The sequence below is a fragment of the Mixophyes fleayi genome, chromosome 3 (assembly GCF_038048845.1).
Source record: "Mixophyes fleayi isolate aMixFle1 chromosome 3, aMixFle1.hap1, whole genome shotgun sequence".
In the NCBI taxonomy this organism is placed as follows: Eukaryota; Metazoa; Chordata; class Amphibia; order Anura; family Limnodynastidae; genus Mixophyes; species Mixophyes fleayi.
In genome coordinates, this window is record NC_134404.1 from 284736388 (window position 1) to 284758862 (window position 22475).

The window sequence follows — 22475 nt, forward strand, 5'->3', positions numbered from 1 at the left end:
AGTTTACTTTATCTTTATACATGAAAATGAAACCCCACTCAGATGGGGCATGCAAAAATTGAGTTAAAACTCAGTTTTGCTCCTCTCCACGGAAATCTTTAGTAAAAGGCGAAAGATTTGTGCGCTCTGAAGAGAAACCAGAGCATGACCTAAAGTCCACTTCTTGTCTGGGTGCAGTGCCAGCAGTCCTGGTTCACCTGAGAGTGAGAACCCAGCTCTGAAGAAAGAATTGCAGGTGCATCTCAGGCTCCACCTTGCCTTGCTCCATATGCAGCTTTCACCCTCTTTTCCATGTGCTTATGGCTCTTTCAAGGAATGAACACTGTCAAAAAAAGCATTTCTGATCAAAAGGAGGCAGTCACTTAGTATGCAAATGAGCCCTCATCCAGGCTTAGAAATGGTGAGCAAGTTTACTTTATCTTTATACATCAAAATGAAACCCCAGTCAGATGGGGCATGCAAAAATTGAGTTAAAACTCAGTTTTGCTCCTCTCCACGGAAATCTTTAGTAAAAGGCGAAAGATTTGTGTGTTCTGAAGAGAAACCAGAGCATGACCAAGAGTCCACTTCTTGTCTGGGTGCAGTGCCAGCAGTCCTGGTTCACCTGAGAGTGAGCACCCAGCTCTGAAGAAAGAATTGCAGGTGCATCTCAGGCTCCACCTTGCCTTGCTCCATATGCAACTTTCACCCTCTTTTCCATGTGCTTATGGCTCTTTCAAGGAATGAACACTGTCAAAAAAAGCATTTCTCATCAAAAGGAGACAGTCACTTAGTATGCAAATTAGCCCTCATCCAGGCTTAGAAATCGGGAGCAAGTTTACTTTATCTTTATACATCAAAATGAAACCCCAGTCAGATGGGGCATACAAAAATTGAGTTAAAACTCAGTTTTGCTCCTCTCCACGGAAATCTTCAGTAAAAGGCGAAAGATTTGTGCATTCTGAAGAGAAACCAGAGCATGACCAAGAGTCCACTTCTTGTCTGGGTGCAGTGCCAGCAGTCCTGGTTCACCTAAGAGTGAGCACCCAGCTCTGAAGAAAGAATTGTAGATGCATCTCAACTTACTATAATATGGATGATCTCAAAGAATGGGGAATTTTTTTTTTCTTTTTTTATTATTATTATTATATATAAATATTTCAAGATAAGTAAAATTCTGGGTTTAATAATTTTTATAAAGTTTGCAGGATGAGGACATGGATGTTTTGTACCAATTACTTAAACAATGTGGTATATTTTTCTAAACTGCGAGTTTGAAACAGTGGAGATGTTGCCTACAGCAAACAAACAGATTCTAGCTATCATTTTGTAGCATGCACTAAATAAATGAAAGCTAGAATCTGATTGGTTGCTATAGGCAACATCTCCTATTTTTCAAACCCACAGTTTAGTAAAAATACCACTAAGAGTTCTAGAAAATTAACAGGTGGAACGGAACTAGTAATCAGCCTATGTTAGAAAACCTCTTGGATGTGTTTGTGCTTTGCAAAGGTGAAGCTGTTGCTCAAGATTTCTAAGCCTGGATGAGGGCTCATTTGCATACTCAGTGACTGCCTCTTTTTGATCAGAAATGCTTTTTCTGACAGTGTTCATTCCTTGTAAGAGCCATAAGCACATGGAAAAAGAGGGTGAAAGCAGCATATGGAGCAAGGTAAGGGGAAGCCTGAGATGCACCTGCAATTCTTTCTTCAGAGCTGGCTGTTTACTCTCAGGTGAACCAGGACTGCTGGCACTGCACCCAGACAAGAAGTGGACTCTTGGTTATGCTCTGGTTTCTCTTCAGAATGCACAAATCTTTCGCTTTTTACTAAAGATTTCTGTGGAGAGGAGCAAAACTGAGTTTTAACTCAATTTTTGCATGCCCCATCTTACTGGGGTTTCATTTTGATGTATAAAGATAAAGTAAACTTGCTTACCGTTTCTAAGCCTGGATGAGGGCTCATTTGCATACTAAGTGACTGCCTCCTTTTGATCAGAAATGCTTTTGTTTGACAGTGTTCATTCCTTGAATTAACCATAGCCTCATGGATAAGAGGGTGAAAGCTGCATATGGAGCAAGACAAGGGGAAGCCCGAGATGCATCTGCAATTCTTTCTTCAGAGCTGGTTGCTCACTCTCAGGTGAACCATGACTGCTGGCACTGCACCCAGACAAGAAGTGGACTCTTGGTCATGCTCTGGTTTGTCTTCAGAACGCACTAAGCTTTCACCTTTTACTAAAGATTTTCGTGGAGAGGAGCAAAACTGAGTTTTAACTCAATTTTTGCATGCTCCATCTGACTGGGGTTTCATTTTAATGTATAAAGATAAAGTGAACTTGCTCAGCACTTCCAAACCTGGATGAGGGCTTATTTGCATATTAAGTGGCTGTCTCCTTCTGATCAGAAATGCTTTTTTTGACAGTGTTCATTCCTTGAAAGAGCCATAAGCACATGGAAAAGAGGGTGAAAGCTGCATATGGAGCAAGGCAAGGTGGAGCCTGAGATGCACCTGCAGTTCTTTCTTTAGAGCTGGGTGCTCACTCTCAGGTGAACCAGGATTGCTGGCACTGCACCCAGACAAGAAGTGGGCTCTTGGTTATGCTCTGGTTTTTCTTTAGAACGCACAAATATTTTGCCTTTTCCTAAAGATTTCCGTGGAGAGGAGTAAAACTGAGTTTTAACTGAATTTTTGCATGCCCCATCTGACTGGGGTTTCATTTTGATGTATAAAGATAAAGTAAACTTGCCAGTAGTCTTTTGATTGAGCAAGAATTGGATGTATTTATAAAGGAAGTGACCTGTGCAATACACCAACTGGCACAGGAAATTTCCAGTTCCTGGAGGAGAAAGAATTTAAAGACTTGCAGCTACAGCCCAGGTGGATAGCTGATGGGTCTACCACAAAGTTTAAGGTCATAACCATAGAAGAAACACTCTCAGCAGGATTTATTGAGCCACTCATGAAAGTGAGTTAGGAAGAAATAATAAAGTGCCAGCTAGAAGGCATACTTATATTGAACTTGTCAGACTATACTTCAGGTTCTCATATGTGATCAAGAGTATCCGACCAAAGCCAAAACATGCACTGAAGATGGATTCTCACCCCGGGTTCCCAAATTCCACATTAGGAACAGATACAGTGTCTTCAGCCAAGCTAATGTGACAGGATCATTGTCACTAGTTTGATGCTAAGAGGCACCACATACCCTAACAGTTTATTCCACATCGTGGAAAGAAACCGCCCAGTCTACTAACCTGGGGGAAGCAAGCGAGCAACTAAAGTCAGTGGTTTTCACCATCCAGGTGCCCTACAAGGGTCTGCGCCATCCATTCTCCTTCCCAGTATTAGAAGACAGTGACCTAATCACCAGCTGTCAGGGGGTCCCTTGGTGTTCTTTCAAGGGACTTCATCAAACAGGGATCATGGTGGTCAACATGTACAATTATGGGGACCATAGACACTGACTATACATTGTCTCAGGCTGCGCAAAATATTATCAAGATGTTGTTCCCCTGGCTTCACAGACAGGGCTTAAAGAAACACTCCTCTATGGCGATATAGATGCTGAAGAGCTGGCATGTGAATACCAGAACCATAGTAGATTCTTCTAATAACCTGCAAGGGGTACCAGTACCAGAGACTGTGATGGTAGCAGAGCAGGATTGTGGAGGTGATATGTCACCTAACCCTGTTGTTCCTTGAAGTGTGTAGGGCTTTGACTTGATGCAGGGTGCACTGTTTGTTTAAAGTGCTGCAATGGATGTTCAGCTGTGCCATGTCATGAGAGAGACTAACCTGTTTCCAACTACCACTCCAAAAGGGATACCAATAACAGACTGTGCATCAGTCTGTGAGAGTATGCCTGGGCCAGGGATACATGATGAGAAAGTAAAGTGTCACCACTACTTCTTGATGACATTTAAAGACACTAGGAAAGAGATTAAGAGGTCAAAGCAATAATCCTAAAAGGCAAGAGTGATGGAAACCTAGGGAAATTAGATGAATCATAACCAGAATCAAAACTGCTTCTTATAAAAGGACTCTAGTGGCTAGATTTACTAAGCTGCGGGTTTGAAAAAGTGGGGATGTTGCCTATAGCAACCAATCAGATTCTAGCTTTCATTTATTTAGTACGTTCTACAAAATGACAGCTAGAATCTGATTGGTTGCTATAGGCAACACCCCCACTTTTTCAAACCCGCAGCTTAGTAAATCTAGCCCCTAGGGCTCTTGTGAAAAAGTTCTGAGAGACCTACTGAATAGTGTACAACATGATTCTGACCCTGACTATAAAGATGAATTTCTGATCCACACACTGGAGATTGTCTTCCTAAAGAAAAATAAGTTTACAGGATTGTTAATTATCTTCTGCATAAAAGCAACCAGTTAGATATGGTGGAGTTTACTGGAGATATAAATATAGAAATATATATAAATATGGAAATGATTAGTGGAAATAAGAATGGCTCAGTAACACCTGAACATCAATTGGCTGAAGCCGAACTACAGAAGACATTTATGCCAGGGGTCAACAACTGTCTATTTGGGGAAGTGAGAGTAATTTTTCTCATTATCTAGGCTTCAATAAATGAAAACAACTATCTGCTCCTAAATGGTTCTGAAGTTGAGAACAGATTTAGTGGGAGGTGTGGTGTCAGTATCACACAAGCTATTGGATTATAGTGTTTAAAACTGTTGTGGCACTAATTGGTGAAATAAAATCATCAAATATCAGTAAATCAGATTATAATTGTTTTCTTCAAAATAGTTTTCTCCCATTTAAAATACTGATTGAGTTAGTTGTACTGCTATTATCAGTCTTTAAGTACTGGGTTGTAAAAGTTGTGTTTTAAAACTCAAATATATTGTAATTCTGATATCGCTTAGCCTGTTTTTATTAATTTTAATGACAATGCAATTGCGAAATGAGCTATTTTCTCATAAGGCTGTATGATTGGCTGTCACAGACAGTATAAACTTCCTCATAATACACCGCAATCTGAGTTGTCCAGGAAGTAGAGAAAAATATACTTTCAGTTTACATTTCTGCTGTAGAAGTATTATCATGCAGTATTAATTGAATCTCTGTTAACAACAGCTTCACAAATACAAGCTAAACTTTTGTGTCCATTCACAGAGACTTTGTAAGGTAAGAAATATGTCCTTTATTTTTTCCATAGCTTCTAATTTTGCTGTTTCTGCACATGTATAAATTGCGGAAGCAAAATGTGTCATTGCAACATTTTCTCTGAAAGAACTTTTGATGGTCCACTTAACTATTACCATAATGTTGTGTAATGTAGCTGGATTTCTTATATTTTTTATAGTTATACACTTCTACTTTTTTGTATGTAGACTATTATTTTAGCGATAAATGTCAAATATTGTATGGATCACTGTTTACTGTGCCTATAATGTCAAAAAATGTATTTCATTAGATTGTAGTTTTGTGTACTTTAACTGTTAATTGTATGACCTTGTTCTGTCATAGGCTACATTAGATATTATTGTTTTAACTCTTAACTACCTGTGCTTCCATATGGATCCCCTTTATTGATCAGAAGGAGTTTATACATTAGATATGGCTGCCAGATCCACCTCTACAAACCTGACATATGGAAAACACAGTCTACATTGTAATTAGTTGCTTGCTTCCCAACTGCAGCTGATATTATCATATTATTCAAACATGAATAATGAAAAGCGATTTACTAAAACTGCATATTAAATCGCATGATTTCAAACTGCAAGATTTAAAACATACATCCCAGTTTTTATACATAGGTGGTATACAAACCGTCCCATATATTTGGATGGAACAAACCTCTCCTGAGTATCACCCGGTGCGAAATCAGTTAATCTTCAGTGAGCCCGTGCAGCCATTCATAAGCAGTCTTTTCTGTGATTGGCCCTCCATCAGGATTTTTTTTTAATTATCCCATAAGAATTATGTTGAATCAAGAAAAGAAGATTTTAGTATTAAATATAGAGGGAAAATTAAGTTATACAATACATGGCAATATTAATTTAGGAACTAATACAGAGGGGCAATATTAATTATTTACAAAGTACTGGTGGCAATAAATAAAATAAATATTATTTATTACATTCTGAAGGAAGTATTAATTATTTATTTAATACTGGGTGTAATAATATTGTCATTATTGTTATTTATTGTATTTACTGTCAGGAAAAACACTTGTAATGCACACTTGTGGCACTACAAGTGCTAGTGTTTTTTTTTTTATTAATACATGGTAATTATCCATATCCTGTTTGCACTAGTATCATGAAAAGGTGCTTATTTCCTTACTACAGGAAATGAGTTTGATATCACCTTAACCGGCCTGTCCTTCATTTCTCACAAAATGTGGAGCATAACAACATGTACTTTTTTATAGCATTATTAATGTTCCCCAGCTTACCAAAGTACAAATACAGTGTCTAATTACATGTGGATAAGGGGACATTGTAACCAGGCCTATATAGGAGACTTTTTCACTATATGTTACTCATTGTAAAGATATATATTGTATATTGTATATATTGCAGTGATGGTGTTATACATTGGTCTTAAATTGAAGTCAGGTGGGTTATGGGTAAGGCCATACTTGCCAACTCTCCCGGAATTTCCGGGAGACTCCCGCATTTTGCGAGAGTCTCACGGACTCCCGGGAGAGTGTGGCAATCTCCCGCATCTGGATAATTCTGCCTACTTCCTAGTGAAGTGGGCAGAAATAAGTCCCAAACGCCACGATTCCCGTTTGTTGATGCGCATTTTAAAGCCCCGCCCCCGTTACGCCCACCTCCTCCGCAGGCTCCCGGATTTGAATATCAGAAAGTTGGTAAGTATGGGTAAGGCTCAGGTGGAGTTCAGGATACAGGGGAGGGGGCTGTAGCTACATTAATTCTCCCCCTACTTTTCTTATGGGAAGTCCTGAACAGCTGGAAGCTAGGCCTAGCTGAAAAAACTTCTCAGGGGTTAATGTTGGGAGTGTCATTTAATCATATTGGTTTTGCCCCTTTATTAACATTAGAATGTCCCAAATGTTTCAGGTTGTATTCCACCAGACTTCTGGGAGCCATCCCAGCGGGGGACCAAGGGAGGTATAGAGATGTGAAGGGACAGATCTGTAACAGCCCTTTTTAACAGACAGCCACTCTCAGAGGATCCCACTATCTAAGGCCATCCCTGACCCAGCCCCTGGAGGATGGAAAAACTACTGGGTACAGAGGATACAGTGAGACGTAATGGGGTTGTGTCTGTTTTGGATTTGATCCTGGGAAGAACTCCAGCATTGATATTTTGATGTAATTGGCATGAAAGGCCTTCTTTGTGGAAATTGTAGTTCATTTTTATGAACATCATCTTTTCCACATTTTGAGGAAGTAGCCTCCTACGCCGATCACTTGCAAGGTTCCCAGCTGTGCTGAAGGATCTTTGCGGGTACACACTGAAAGGTGAGCAGCATATGTAGTGCAAAGCGAGTTGGTACATGGGTCTCCAAATTCCCTTTTTCTCCCCCTAGTATGTAAAGGGACTGTCTGAAGACATAGCTCTTAAACCTAGGATCAAGCAGATGTCGCCAAAATGTAGCGATCCGATTTCAAGATTTTGATAACTCTTGGATCCTGGTGAAGCGAATAAAGTACTTGATCTACAAGTCCGACATACTTAGCGTAATTGCTTAGTTTTATCTCCTCCTTCAGTTCCTCAAGCTACTTTTCCAAAAATCTAATTAAGGGAATCACTTGGTTCAAGCTAGCAGTATCTGAACTCACTTCATAGGTGACTACTTCAAATGTTTTCAGCACTTTGCACAGCACGGAAAGTATTCTCTACTGCATTTGAATAAAATACATCCCCCCTCCTTTCCCAATGTTATGGCTCGTAGAGTAAGCATGGATGGCTTTTCACTATTTCTCCATCCTCAGAAGCATATTCAGAATGGAATTCTGGCAGGGCAAATTAAATTGCTCTTGAAGCTGCTGCAATCTCCTAAATGCTGTTGTTGAATGTCGGAAATGTCCAGATATCTTATGGGCCACAGACAGCATCTCCTCACGTTCCTGTCATTTTTAAAAAAACTCTGCACCACCAAGTTTATTGTGTGAACAAAACGGAATGTGAAAGAATTTACCCAGCTGTATTGCTCTCACAATATTGGAGTCGTTATCAGAAATGACATATCCTGAGGAGAGTCCAAGCGGGATAAGCCATGTTGCAATGAGATCCCTTAGTTTTTGTAACAGATTGTCAGCTGTATGCCTCTTATTGAAGCCGCTGATACACAGAGTAGCCTGCCTCTGAAAAATGTGTCATACTTGGGTATATGCTGCCGCTGTTCCTGTTGGTAAAGGCGAATCACAAACCCAGTGGGCTGTCACAGATACATAATCTTTAGTTTGCCCAGTTCTGCTTGTCCACATATCTGTGGTTAAGTGTACAGTGGGTAGAATGGCATTTTGTAGCTCAATAATTACATTTTTATGAACCTTCTGGTAGATGTGAGGAATGGCTTTTCTAGTAAAATGGTGTTGTGATGAAATTTGGTAACAGTGACATAAGAACTCAATTAACTGTCTAAAACCAGCTGCATTAATAGTGGATATTGGACGCAGATCTAATACTAGCATAGTCGCCATGGCATTTGTGATCCGCTTTGCGACTGTGTGACAGCTTTCATACTTCCCTCCTCTTGCAAAGGATTGTTTAACAGTCAATTGTTGTAAACTACTAGTAGTTTTCTTCTTGGTCTGCTTTTGGGATGAAGATCCACCCCCAACAGCAGCAGCTGCAGCAGTGGGACTAATGCTCAAGAATTCTTCTGAGGAATCCAGGATAGTGGAGGAGTCATCTAGCCTTAGCAACTTGGATGCAGGACTAACTCTGATCGCTACTGAGGATATTGATAAGTAAGGTGTTGGGAGTAGATTGCAGGTGTTGGGATCTAGCTGAGAGTAGGGACCTAGCTGATGCTGGACTGGTGGTTGTTATTTCTTTTAGCAGAAGTTTCTGATTTTCCCTAACAGCTTGCCATGAACTCGCTTCAAATGGCATAACATGGATGAGGTTCCTAGAAGGTTAAGGTCCCTACCTCTACTGACTGTGGCTTTACAAACGCTACCAGAGGCTAGACAAATGTCAGGATTTGGGTAGATTTAATTCCACACATTAAGAGGTGGATTTTTTTTGTCTTATGCCCAGGCATGACAATGGCCTTCTTCTTATCACGTGCAAGAACTTCTTCTTCCACTGATGCAGGATTTACACAAACAACATCATCCTCATCAACATCCTCATTAGCGCCCTTGTCAGCTACACAAATATCCCCCTCATCCTGATGCAATTCCAAAGTGGCATCCTCAATTTGTGTATCACCGGCTACACTTGGGCTGCTCATGCACACATCTGCAGAAATGCTGAAAGGGGCTCTCGTTATGGGTACACAATCAGAAAGGTCAGGCTTACACATAGCACTCGTGGATAGACTCTCCTCAGGGATTTGTGTCATGTCTGAATCTAAACATACATTTTCCTCTAATGTCTTACTGTTTTCTTCCAGCTTGGCTGTTACACATAAAAGTATTTGGACACCACTTTTGGAGTCAGAATGACAAGGTCTTGCGAGGTCATGACTGACCTTACAAGAAGATGCCTCAGTGACAGTTGCAGAACTGGCACTTATAGAGAAAGGCCTAATTCTTTCCTTGCCACTGTGTGTGTAGAATGGCATGTTGGCAATTTTTTTTTTTTTTTACAGTTAGCTTTGCCTGGATTACAGGTCTTTTCTTCTTTACCAAAGTAAAAGGTGTTTTTTTACATTTTTGTTTCCCTGACTTAAAAACACTATGCACTTTAACATAGGCTTTAGCAAATGACGTAGAGAGATTACTATCATCATGACTGGTGCCAGCAGCTGCTTGGTGCTCCTGGTCTTCTGTGTACTGCTGTGATTCAATTTTGATAACACAGTACAATGTGACTGCAGATTTTGTAGAACACTGACAGTCCTATTATTTCTATTTCAGCAATGCAATTAGCAATGGAGCAATGCCACCTAAACTGTAGACTGGCAACAATACAGGGATTCACTTGTTTCTGTGTGAGCTATAATAACAGTACAATGTGACTGCAGATTTTGAAGAACACTGACAGTCCTATTATTTCTATTTCAGCAATGACAATTAGCAATGGAGCAAAGGACCTTTCCTGTTTCTGTGTGAGCTATAACTCAGTATAATGTCACTGGAGATTTTTAAGAAAACAGCAACTCCTCCTTTTTCTGTTTTAGATATGATGCTATCCAACTGCACTAGAGACTGCCAAGAACTGTGCTACCCCTTCTGTGCCTCTCTGTGAAATGGTGCTGGATTGCCATGGAGGGCAGTACCTATAGAATCCAAAACTTGCGAGATCCGACGTCGCAACGATGACGTTTTACCTCGTATTCACTTCCAAGTGCACGTGTGAGTACAGAGCCGAGCCAGCTCAGTACTTGGATCGGCGAAGTCTCTCTAATATATTTACTGTTTGTGTATAATATTATAGTGATTGTTTTTATTAAAATAAATGTATTGTTATACTTTCTAACTGAATTTGCTTGAGTGACAATAGGAACCCTAGAAGGTACTGGGTAGGCTTCCCTGGAATAGTAAGCCAGCGTGAAGAGGATAGAATTGGGTCAGATAATCCCAATAGCCTCACATATTTTATGCTGTTCTTTCACTGTTTGTGTTATTTATTTCTAGGCTTTGCTAGGAAGTTATTAGGGGTTGTTTGATGTCACTGATCACATGTGTTTGCTACCCATACATAATCAGTGTGTAGTGGCTGCAAGCCAATGTTGTCTGCTTAGCTAATGTTTTTTGTTACAAGCGTATTAAGATTACTATAGGATAATTCTGAGTTATACTGGAGTTAAACCATAGGTAACTAATTTAAGAGCACTTTCCAATTAGTCCAGTTGCCCATCACATGAATTACCTGTTTTATACATTACCTGGACACTCACTACTGACCTGTTAGCATGGATATGATCACTGCTGATTTACTGAACCACTTGTAAACCTTGTCTCTGATGTTGTTTCTCAGCATGTCCAAATCTGTTCATTTGTATTGCCATGTATCCTCAGTGTGCTGGGGTACCACCATTGGAGTACCTTAGGAACAGCATCAGCACCAATTTCGAAGTCTACAACTTGGCCAGACACTATTGCCTAAAGACTATACAGCTGACTGTGTATTCTGTAGCAGTGTGCTCCATAGATTTATTTCTAAAGCATGGCCCGGGCAACAACGTACTCCTGTCGGTGCCCTGGTAACTGCATCAGAGCTGCTTGCAAAACTACAACTTGATCTGGGAACTGTATAAACTACTTTGTAGATAATCCTAGAAGTAATTTATAATTCTCTATATAGCGATTCTATTATTGACTCTGGGATGCTGTGACGAATTCTGCGTGATCAGGTGATGTTCTGGATGTTGTTTTTAATAGTGTTTTTTATTATTATTATTATTATTATTATTATTATTATTATTGCTATCATTTTACAGTTGTGTTTTTGCATTTTTGTTATAAAGATACTGGGCCTGAGTCATTAAGGAGAGCAAAGCATAAAAAAGGAGTAACTTTGCAGCTGGGTAAAATCATGTTGCATTGAAGGGAAAGGTAAATTTAAAATGTGGGGAGAGATTTATAGTTTGAATAGGACATGCCCTAGATCAACTTTAAATTTCAGTGTAAACATAAAGCTTGTCAAATATTTGTGTGCTAGATGTAAAAACATAAAGTATTTAACTGATGTGCAAAATAATAAACTAATTTGTACCCATTGCATTGTAACATGGTTTGTCCTGGAGAAAATTTTGTATAAAATTTTTATGTTATTTTGCATAACTGCTAAAGTCTCTGCATATGTAAATATCTAAATATCAGACTTTGGGCTATGGTTATCAAAGAAAAAAATATTGCTACAATGAATTAAATGTTTCATTGCCACTTGTCACAATGATAAAAAAAAACTACTTATTATTGCAATGTAACATTCATGTAACGCTGTGGCAGCTGAGTGATAAATTAGTGTTAAATAGCAATAGCCCCATTCATCTTAAAAAAGTTTCAGTCAGGGGCGTGGCCTAATAGCCATCTAGGTCAGACACACTTCTGAAGAGCTCCTCACAGTGAGAATATCACCATCCATCTGCGGCATTCTGACATCCTGATGGCACATATTTGCAACAAAAGCCGCATCCTGGAGTGAACTAGCAGCCGGGCGCGTGCTTTAGTTTCTATGCTCTGTTATTATCCTTGTTTATGTTATTACCTATGCTAGTTCTAGCTAGTAATTAATTAGCTGCCTCCTGAGGCTGATTGTCAGCCCTGTCCTCCTCTGTCCTGATTGGCTCTTAGTACTATTTAAGGCAGTGAGGTCTGAGCCTCACTGCCGGTTATAGCGTCCTGTTCCAGTACTGCTGCCTGCTATTTGTTCCTGTGTTTGGTGTTTAACCTGAGATTGATTACCCGTGTATGACCTTTGCCTGTTCCTGGATTCTGAACCTGTGCTTCTGACCCTGATCCATTGCCTGAACCCGGATTCTGAACCTCTGTTTGTGACCCTGATCATACGCCTGTCCCTGGATCCTGAATCTGTGCCTGTGACCTTGACCTTTCTGCCTATACCTGACATATCCTCTGGTGCCCAGCCCAGTCCGCTGACATCTGGCCTGTCGCTACTTTGTGTGCAGCCTCCTATACCTGTGCGCTACCGTGTAAGCATAAACTCATACTACTCTGAGCATAAGACCTGGGGGCATCTGAGTACCTGTGAGCACAACCAGTCTCTATGGGAAAGGAGGCTGCTAAAGGTGAAGACCTCGTCTACCTGTTCTATGTGTTTATGCTACACTGATGGCCATAACAACCTGATCCCTGGCTCCAGGTTGTCCAAGGGCAGACTTTTTGCACTGTCTGCTCCAGAAACTAATGCCATGGAGGAATACATTGAAGAGAATTTAAAGAAGGGCTTTATTAGGCCCTCCAAGTCTCTGGCCGGAGCCAGAATCTTTTTTGTGTAAACAAATAACTTTTTAATATCGTAAATTTTAGGTAAAATATAAACAACTCAAAAAACAAATAAAATAATAATTAAAATAACATTTTAATAACAGTGAAATTCTTATCTTTGATTATTTTACACAGGTGACAGGACTTTAAGTGTCGGCTCAAATACAAAATTCATGACCACTGCAAGCATGCTAGGGGGACAGGAGGTGGTCCCCCAGCTGTGTTGGACCTCAGGCCCCTGGTGACCATGGCATTGGCTTGCATAGATGATCAGTTTATGTAGGTGATGGGAAGGACTGACACTGGACCTACCCTAACCACAACGCTATCCCCCAGAGGTAAATTTCAGATCACAATACATGCATAAAAAATACTAATGACTAATGTTTTGTTTACATAAATATAAATGCACCCAACAACAATAGCTGTTTTTACCACAAAAATATACTAGTCAAATATGAGCACTTGCCAATTTGAATGCAAACAAAACTCCTAAATCCTTGTCACTTGTACTGCAACCTAGCCAGCCTATTGCAGAATCTGGCTATGGTCTCCAAGATTACTGAGTATTTTCAGAAAAGATCACTTCGAGGTTTCAAAAGGATGCTTAGGTATAATTCTACTCAAGAAACAGATATGCTGGTTGTTAAATTTATATGGTACAATATATATATATATATATATATATATATATATATATATATATATGTCTTTTCTAAAACATGATCTACACATATACAGTCATTGCCAAAAGTTTTGAGAATGACACAAGTATTGGTTTTCACAAAATTTGCTGCTTCTGTGTTTTTAGACCATTTTAGTCAGATGTTGCTATGGTATTCTAAAGTAAAATTACAAGCATTTCATAAGTGTCAAAGTCATTTATTGACAACTACATTAAGTTTATGCAAAGAGTCAATATTTGCAGTGTTGACCCTTCTTTTTGAAGACCTCTGCATCTCGCTCTGGCATGCTGTCAGTCAACTTCTGGGCCAGATACTGACTGATGGCTCCTTATTCTTGCCTAAACAATGCTACGATTTTGTAAGAATTTGTGGGTTTTTGTTTGCCATCCACCTAATAAGGATTGACCATAAGTTCTCATTAAGGTCTAGGGAGATCCCCAAGCCACTTAGTTATCACTTTTGCCTTATGGCAAGGTATTCCATCATGCTGGAAAAGCCATTGTTCGTCACCAAACTGTTCTTGGATAGTTGTGAGAAGTTGCTCTTGGAGGATGTTTTGGCATCATACTGTGGGCAGCACGGTGGCTAAGTGGTTAGCACTTCTGCCTTACAGCACCGGGGTCATGAGTTCAATTCCCTACCATTGCCTTATCTGTGAGGAGTTTGTATGTTCTCCCTGTGTTTGTGTGGGTTTCCTCCGGGTGCTCCGGTTTCCTCCCACACTCCAAAAAATATACTGGTTGGTTAATTGTCTGCTAACAAATTAACCCTAGTCTATGTGTCTGTCTGTGTTTGTGTGTTTTAGGGAATTTAGACTGTAAGCCCCAATGGGGCAGGGACGGATGTGAGTGAGTTCTTTGTACAGTGCTGCGGAATTAGTGGCGCTATATAAATAAATGGTGATGATGATATGGCTGTGTTCTTAGGCAAAATTGTGAGGGAGCCCACTCCTTTGGCTGAGAAGCAACCCCACACATGAATGGCCTCAGGATGCTTTACTGTTGACATGACACAGGACTGATGGTGGTGTTCACCTTCTCCGGACAAGCGTTTTTCCAGATGCCCCAGACAATCTGAAAGGCATCCGAGAAAATGACTTTACCCCAGTCCTCAGCAGTGCAATCCCTGTACCTTTTGCAGAATATCAGTCTGTCCCTGATGTTTTTTCTGGAGAGAAGTGACTTCCTTGCTGGTCTTCGTGACACCAGGCCATCCTCCAAAAGTCTTTGCCTCACTGTGCCTGCTGCCATTCCTGAGCAAGCTCTGCACTGTGGTGCCCCGATCCATCAGCAGAATCAACTTTAGGAGACAGTCCTTGCTCTTGCTGGACATTCTTGGGCGCCCTGAAGCCTCCTTCACAACTATTGAACCTCTTCTTGAAGGTCTTGATGATCCGATAAATGGTTGATTAGCTGCAATCTTACTAGCAGCAATATCCTTGCCTTTTTGTGCAAAGCAATGATGACTGCATGTGTTTCCTTGCAGATAACCATGGTTAACACAGGAAAAACAATTATTTCAAGCACCACCCTCCTTTTAAAGCTTCCAGTTTGTTATTCTAAGTCAATAAGCATGATAGAATAATCTCCAGCCTTGTCCTCGTCAACACTCTCACCTGTGTTAATGAGTCACTGACCTGATGTCAGCTGGTCCTTTTTCATTTTAAACAATTTTTTTTAAAAACTTATTAATATCATGCAAAAATGTGGATGTTGAAGCAAACATCGATATTTATGTTTCTTTTATCTTCATCCACTATGTTAGCAGAAGATGCAGATACAGTGTTAGAAAAGGAGGACCAGGTGGAGGAAACTCATGATGTGAGAGAGACACAGATGGACGAGGAAACAGGGGGCAGTGGACAGCCTTCCAACATATAAGACTTCTGTCATAAAATGGTCAATGAAATTAATTCTTAGAAAACACCACACATGAAATAAGCAAAACCCTAAACCATCTCCTTCACACTTTCCAACACAATGACACAACTCTAACCCATATACTTTACACTTTCAAAAACAATGACATAACCCTGACCCATCTTACCTACCTCTTTGAACAATATGTCACCACTAACCGTCCTGCCCCAATGCCACATGCTACCACTACTTCCCCTATGACATGTTTTCCTTTCCTTCCCCTATGACACATTTCCTCACTCTATGCCAAATTTCACTCCCTAGGCCCCAAATTTTCCACTGTTATACTCAGCAACTTTACCCTTCTTATTTTACCCAACTTTACATTTTTCATCCTCCCCAACTTTACCCTGCATATCCTCCCTAGGTTTACCTTCCTTATCCTCTTCAGGTTTACCCTCAGTATCTTCCCCATGTTTACCCCATAGCCCCACTGCCATCTACAGACTCACTGCTATTTACGGAATCACTACTCTCTGTTGCCCCTCCAACCTCTTTGCCCCACTGCCCTCTACTGCCCTCTGCTGATCCTACACCCTCTGCTGCCCCACTGCCTTTTTGTTGCCCCACTACCCTCTGTTGCCTCTCCAACCTCTGCTGCCTCACTGCCCTCTGCTTATCAACACTGGTGCAATTCACATCATGGATTACCAGAAGTCAGGGAAAGTGAACCATATATAGTCTACTTGTGAGTCTGTGATACATTTTTATACAATAACATTTATATTGATACATATTAATACATTTTCCACTGCTATTTCAGCCAGTATAGTACTGTGGAGACACATTGCACATAATCTGGAAGTTGTAACCTAATTACCTCCTTGAAAACCTGTTGACCTAGATAACTAACTTGGACTGCCAGCTAGCTATATTAACAGTCACTCAGAGACTCTCATTACTAATAGCCCAGATCTATGCCACACCTCATAACAATGGACATTTGAAACAAATGGTAATTACCTTAGCTATCTCAAATACCTTAGCTAACACAACTTTCCGTCCTATCATGCAATATTTTCACACCATATGGCAACAGTCTTTATATCTCTAATACATACAATATTGCAGGTAAAAACAAGAGAAAATGTACCTAATAACAAGAAATAACAATATACATAATACAATGATGCTCCGGTGTATATACTTAGACCAGGCCAAGGATTAAAAAGTACAATAAACTGTGAGAAATAGGTAATGAACACAAAGTCCTCATTCCAGTGGGACTCTGTTTTGTCACAAACATAATGCAAAGAGTGTTAATATATTTATGACTACAGTGTATACCAATATATTTAGGACAATAAAGGTTTAATTGTAAACAATTATGTGATAGAAAATAGTACCTCATTGCCACGCCTCACAATGTTGCCTTGCACCTCCTTGCCTCTGTCGCATTCAACAGTTCCACAAGCAAAAGTGTCTGTCAACAGGAGTTTCAGGGATTCCTGGTATCTTGCTGTGCCTGGCCACTTGACCAACTCTTCACCAGCAAGGTGTAGCTCCGGGTATCAGTCTCTCCACTTCTGTGGGCACACCAATATACCCAGAACCTGGCGAGAATCTTCCAATGGAGTGAGGTAATGACAGACCGCAGATTGAGCAACATTATCCTTCCCAAGATACAGGACAATGTTGATCACTGGGTCCACAGAAACTCAACACCAGTCAGCCCTGCACCTTCTAGGAAATCAATCCTCAGAAAATACTGAACACAATCATCACCTCCCCTGACCCCCTGGGGTGGCTCCTTATATCTTTGGTCAAATTCCCACCGCGTTTTTCCCACCCCCAGCCAAACTCCTGGATCTCTGCTTCTTGGTGGGTGCTGGGTCAGGGAGTTGGAGTGGGAGTGGAGATGATTCAGCTTTCCACAGTGGCTCCCCTGCTGTGTCCCTGCTGCAATTTCTGGGCCAGTCCTGTGAAAGACAATGGTAATCCATGGCTTTCCCCATCTTCAGATCTTAGAGAGCACCCAGACCCTCCTGACCTCTTCCATACTCTTGGTAAGTGTCAGGAACCTCCCCCTATCCATCAGGAGAAATTTAAGATCTAGTCCTGGGGTGACAGTCCATTTAACACTGCAAATTGAAGGACTGGTGAGAGATGTTATCAGGCAGTGTGGTCCGGTCTCGTCTTAAGAAATATATGGTACTACAAAGGCATACATAGTAGATTTTCAACAGCTTTTAAAGCACACAACCTCAATGCAAATGTATACAACACAGAGATAATATTTAAAAACTGACAAGCATTGGTAATGTTCACATTCGTGTTACAAATGCAAAAATTTTTTGAAAATAATTTGAAAAGCAGAGAATTTCAACAATTTTACAAGTATGCAGAGCTTGTAAAATATAAATGAATACACCTACCTCTTTGATATATAACAATCCTCTAATCCTTAGCAAACGCTACTATAAATAATCCTTTTGACTCTGGCAATCTTGTGTAACAAGAGGAGTGTGTGCAGGTGTGCAGGTGAATAGTCCATTCCCCCATTAGTTGAGGAGTATGTGAATGCTGTGTTAGGTCATCACCATCCATGAGTTAGACTTGACGTCAAGCAGATGCAAACTTGACGTCTGAAAAACAGCATACTTCTGAATGCGCCAGAGCTTAAATCTGAATGTATCTGCAAGGGAACGCCTTTTCTGTACATTGTATATACGCACCCACCCCTTCCCCACCCATTCTGCACCTGAAATCGCAAGCTGTCATACGTGTCCTTTGCGCTTAAAGATAAATTGGAAACCGCTACTTTCTGTGGCGTATTGTCCAGATCTGGGTAGGCGCAGAGTAATTGTGCACATTATACGCAACCAGGACCGCCAAGAGGAAATTGGGGACCCGATACAGCAACTTTTTGCCCCGTCCATAGATGAGTAGGAAAAGAGTAGTGTGCCAATGCTCAGCGTCGGGGCCGCCAAAGGGAGCATGGCCACATAGTGTTTGGTGTTTGGGCAATGGCTGTGCCTCTTTAGACATGACATATTTGTATTAAAACATTGTTGCTCTCACCTACCTCTTATTGCAGCTTTTGCAACCTGGTACTAGATAATTATATGGATCCTGGAATGTTGGGACCTGTTTGGAAAATGTATAGGTCCATGAAATATGGAAAACTGAGCAATAAGCGAACACAATACATAACACAGATCACACAGTAAATTATATATACATTTTAATAAAACATTACATTTATCACGCATTCTCCAGCTACATCCTGCCCTCCTCAGCCTCATTATGCGATCCCCTAGCCACATCACACCACCCCCAAGACACATCACATCATCCGCGTAGACACATTATGACACCCCCTTCCCAATAACATTATGACGCCCTCCCAGACACATTATGACACTCCCCCAGACACATTATGAAACCCCCTTCCCAATAACATTATGACACTCCCCCAGACACATTATGAAACCCCCAGCCAACTGTACTTACCTATACTGCTATTGTGCAGCTAACATTCATCAGAGTGGAAATGTCCTGTAGAATGTGCAGGGAAACTCTTAGTCTAGGTACACACTGGAGAATTTTTCAACCGATGTGTTATCTACTATGACTGCACCTACAACTAAAGGTCCGATTAGTCAGGCGATTCATGCGTATACACTTGACCATCCGTCCGACCAGCGGCTTTTGACAGCTATATTGTTGTCTGAAAAGATTTTGCTTTCGTACACACTGATGCTACTTATGGGGTCCCTGCAACTATATGATGAAGAAATTTAAATAAAGGGCTAAACATCACCAGCTGAAACCTCCCATAAGCTCAGATTCAGGAAAAGGAAACAAGCAATGGCCATTCATTTCTATAACACATCTTTGAGTACAGTGTACGTTTATTCGCAACTGCTCAGCATCGATTTATTTCAAAATTATGGATACTGTTGAAGTAGTGCAAGCTACTGGTCTTTTGCTACTCACTATGGCAAGAAGACTGCAAGTACAGACCTGGAGGAAAAGAAGGAGAAAGAATTGGCCTTGTTGGACCAAAGAGTAGTTCCACAGGAGAGACTTATTCTACTGCTGCAGGAGATATGGGACAACAATCCTGATGACTTCAGGAATTTCCTGCAGATAAAGGAACCCACATTGCAGGAACTGCTCCAGTTTGTTCCCCCCCCCACCGTCAACCAGAAGGAGGACACCCATTTAAGGAGACCCATATCGGCAGAGCAGAGAATAGTTTCTACCCTAAAATTTTGGTGATGGCTTGTTGTGTCCTACACAACTTTCTGAGGCATAACAGCACCCGTGTGCACAGTAAGCATACCAATGGCAAACTAATGGAAGTTGTAGGATTGGCACCACTGGAGTCAGGACAGATTAGAAATGGAGGTCACATGGCAAAATTAATCAGGGAGGCCTACTTACAATATATATATATATATATATATATATATATATATATATATATATATATATATATATATATATTGTAACAAAGGGAGGCATTTATCTGACAAGATGCAGAGAAAGCATACAAGCAGAATAAAACATTGGCGCACTTATGCACCTAGATTGAGATTAAATAAAAAAAAAACTTATGTGTAGTTTAAAGTTTGGTTAATTTACATGATTTGAAAGCTCCTTCCTCTTAGCAAACAGACAGGGTATGTCTGTTAGTGCAAACAGAGCCAGGGATGGGCGTTTCCTCTTAAAGAGAAGGTGGGTATGTCACCTGCCCATCAAGCTAAGGCTGGGGGAGGAGTATCATGTATAAAAGCTTGATTGTGTCATTTGTTCAATGAGACCAACGCTGGGGAAGCTGGCTGGTCTTGAGAGAGCTGGTCTATGTCTAGCTAGTGTTTAGGGTCTCCATAATTGCTGTGAAAGTCATACGGTGTCAAATACGTTTTAACCATCCTGACAATAAAGCTGCATAAAAAGAAGAAGTTGTTCGCGTGTGCTTCAGCAGTAGCGGGCTCTTGCCACTATATATATATATATATATATATATATATATATATATATTTCCAATTATTTTTATTATCACTCTGACACAAAGCAATACAAATTGAAATATTAGTGCACATGTTATTTAGATGAATTTAGGAAAAAAATAAATAAAGTTACTGCTTCCAGTGGAGGCCCGGGCCCCGGTAATTTGTACTCTCTCCTCCCTCTGTGTCCCTGTATGCAAGGTATCGCCAGTTACGCTCCTTAATGAATCAGGCCCTGTATGTTTTATCATTGTTTAAAGGTATTTGTATAGGGTGAAGTATTCATTCTACTAATCAAAAATAATGCATATGTGTGTTCTGTAAAAATGTTCACTGCTTTGTATATGTTAATGTGATGTTTCCTTTTTACAACAGAAATACAGACCTATAGAAGCAGCACCTTCAATTTAATATACAAGTAAGTTTAAATGTTATTGTTTTATTCCATGTTGCTATTGGTTTATTCCATTTTTTTTTGTGAAATTGTATATTTTTAGTTACTTTGAATAAACAGTCTGGTTGAAATATTACTTAAATGTAATGCAAATGTAACTTAGAAACAGTAATGACAATTATCTGTCATGTGTGACATAAACATATGTCAAAACTGTTGAAAATAATATGGCTGTAAGTGGTGCTATCACCAGTATTAATTAGGGAAACACAAATATTGCAAATTTAACCGGATCTTTCATGTTTTAAGCCTTACTAAGGATAAGTCAAATATCTCTCACTATGTTTTTTAATTTTCCAGAATTCAAAATCCTGACAGAACATAACTATAGAAAGTGAATGGAGTAGATTCCATTGGCTGCTTTAGCTTATTAGACATAAAAGGCATGTGATCGAATTATAGGGCATATTGATGTCAAAAGAAAAGTTTTCAGTTTCAAAAGATCATATCCATTGTTGTACATTAGCCCTGCCCTGTAAAAGAGGAATTGGGCTTTGGGTGTTTTGGTCACATATAAGATTATTTTTCTATATATATATATATTTTAAAACCTAAAGTAATAGACAGATACATTAGATCAATTTCTAAAATTTTGAAATGTCTTAAATACAGAAGAGATACAATGCTATATAAAAAAATAATTGTTTTATATGCAAAAGATCTGTACCATTTGCTTCATCTGTGTTACATGTTCTCTCCTAAGTGGATTTAATTCAGGAAAAGTTTTCAGACTTGACTGCAAGAATCAACATGACAATTTCTAAGCGGATTGCTGATGAGCTATACGCAAAAAAAATATTTTCCAAGGAAGAGATCAATGATGTGCTTTCTGTACCGGTAAGCCATGAGGTCGCAAGAAGACTGATTATTGGGATTATTAATAAAGGCGAAGAATCCTGCAGGCATTTTCTCAAGTTTCTTGAAAATCAAGATGAATATTTATATCGGGACCTGTTCCAAAAAAGTGAGTAATTCCATTGTAGTTATAGTTTAATGAATGTATACATTGCATTTTGGTTTTGATTTAATATTAAAAATATCAAATATAAAATACAATAAAATATAATATTGTAAGATATTGACTAAGTCGTCATTCTCTCCAAGAAAAGAAGCATTTGTGATCCTAATGCAATATGGAATCTATTAGCTGAAGGGTAAAAATCCTCTCCAATCACATCTCAGTATAATATTTTATCTATAAAAACATTTCGGGGTTCATCTAAAGGTGGATGCATATATCAATAGGGAAAAGACAGTCACAAAAAAAGCATAGGCAAGTGTATATGTTGAGTTGGACGCAAGATGCATTCAGCTCAAAAACAGTAGCATTTGTATCAGGTGTTACATTCACCCCAACATTTTACCAAACCACACTTGCAATACCCACAGCTCAATAGGCCAGTGTTAGG

The 22475-nt window shown here is 39.9% G+C and overlaps 1 protein-coding gene and 6 non-coding genes across 8 annotated transcripts in view; 4 read left to right on the forward strand and 3 right to left on the reverse strand.

Moving 5' to 3' along the window:
• Window positions 1-30: 30 nt before the first annotated feature.
• On the reverse strand, window positions 31-146 carry LOC142147299 (U5 spliceosomal RNA). The gene has a single exon (XR_012690452.1). It is a non-coding gene; the product is annotated as a U5 spliceosomal RNA (small nuclear RNA).
• A 291-nt stretch (window positions 147-437) lies between these two features.
• LOC142147387 (U5 spliceosomal RNA) lies at window positions 438-553 on the reverse strand. The gene has a single exon (XR_012690537.1). It is a non-coding gene; the product is annotated as a U5 spliceosomal RNA (small nuclear RNA).
• A 291-nt stretch (window positions 554-844) lies between these two features.
• LOC142147526 (U5 spliceosomal RNA) lies at window positions 845-960 on the reverse strand. The gene has a single exon (XR_012690669.1). It is a non-coding gene; the product is annotated as a U5 spliceosomal RNA (small nuclear RNA).
• Window positions 961-1763: 803 nt separating this feature from the next.
• Window positions 1764-1879, forward strand: LOC142147561 (U5 spliceosomal RNA). Its single transcript, XR_012690703.1, has one exon. It is a non-coding gene; the product is annotated as a U5 spliceosomal RNA (small nuclear RNA).
• Window positions 1880-2171: 292 nt separating this feature from the next.
• LOC142147600 (U5 spliceosomal RNA) lies at window positions 2172-2287 on the forward strand. The gene has a single exon (XR_012690740.1). It is a non-coding gene; the product is annotated as a U5 spliceosomal RNA (small nuclear RNA).
• A 291-nt stretch (window positions 2288-2578) lies between these two features.
• On the forward strand, window positions 2579-2694 carry LOC142147596 (U5 spliceosomal RNA). The gene has a single exon (XR_012690737.1). It is a non-coding gene; the product is annotated as a U5 spliceosomal RNA (small nuclear RNA).
• A 2299-nt stretch (window positions 2695-4993) lies between these two features.
• NLRC4 (NLR family CARD domain containing 4) overlaps window positions 4994-22475 on the forward strand; it is a 29849-nt gene continuing 12367 nt past the window's right edge. Inside the window, exons 1-4 of one of the 2 annotated variants that reach the window (XM_075203723.1) lie at window positions 4994-5130; window positions 13185-13387; window positions 20988-21030; window positions 21770-22030. In XM_075203723.1, the coding sequence (XP_075059824.1) occupies window position 21030; window positions 21770-22030 (262 nt within the window). In that variant the 5' untranslated portion in view covers window positions 4994-5130; window positions 13185-13387; window positions 20988-21029. The remainder of the gene's footprint in view (window positions 5131-13184; window positions 13388-20987; window positions 21031-21769; window positions 22031-22475) is intronic. The other variant, XM_075203724.1, reaches the window with a different exon arrangement.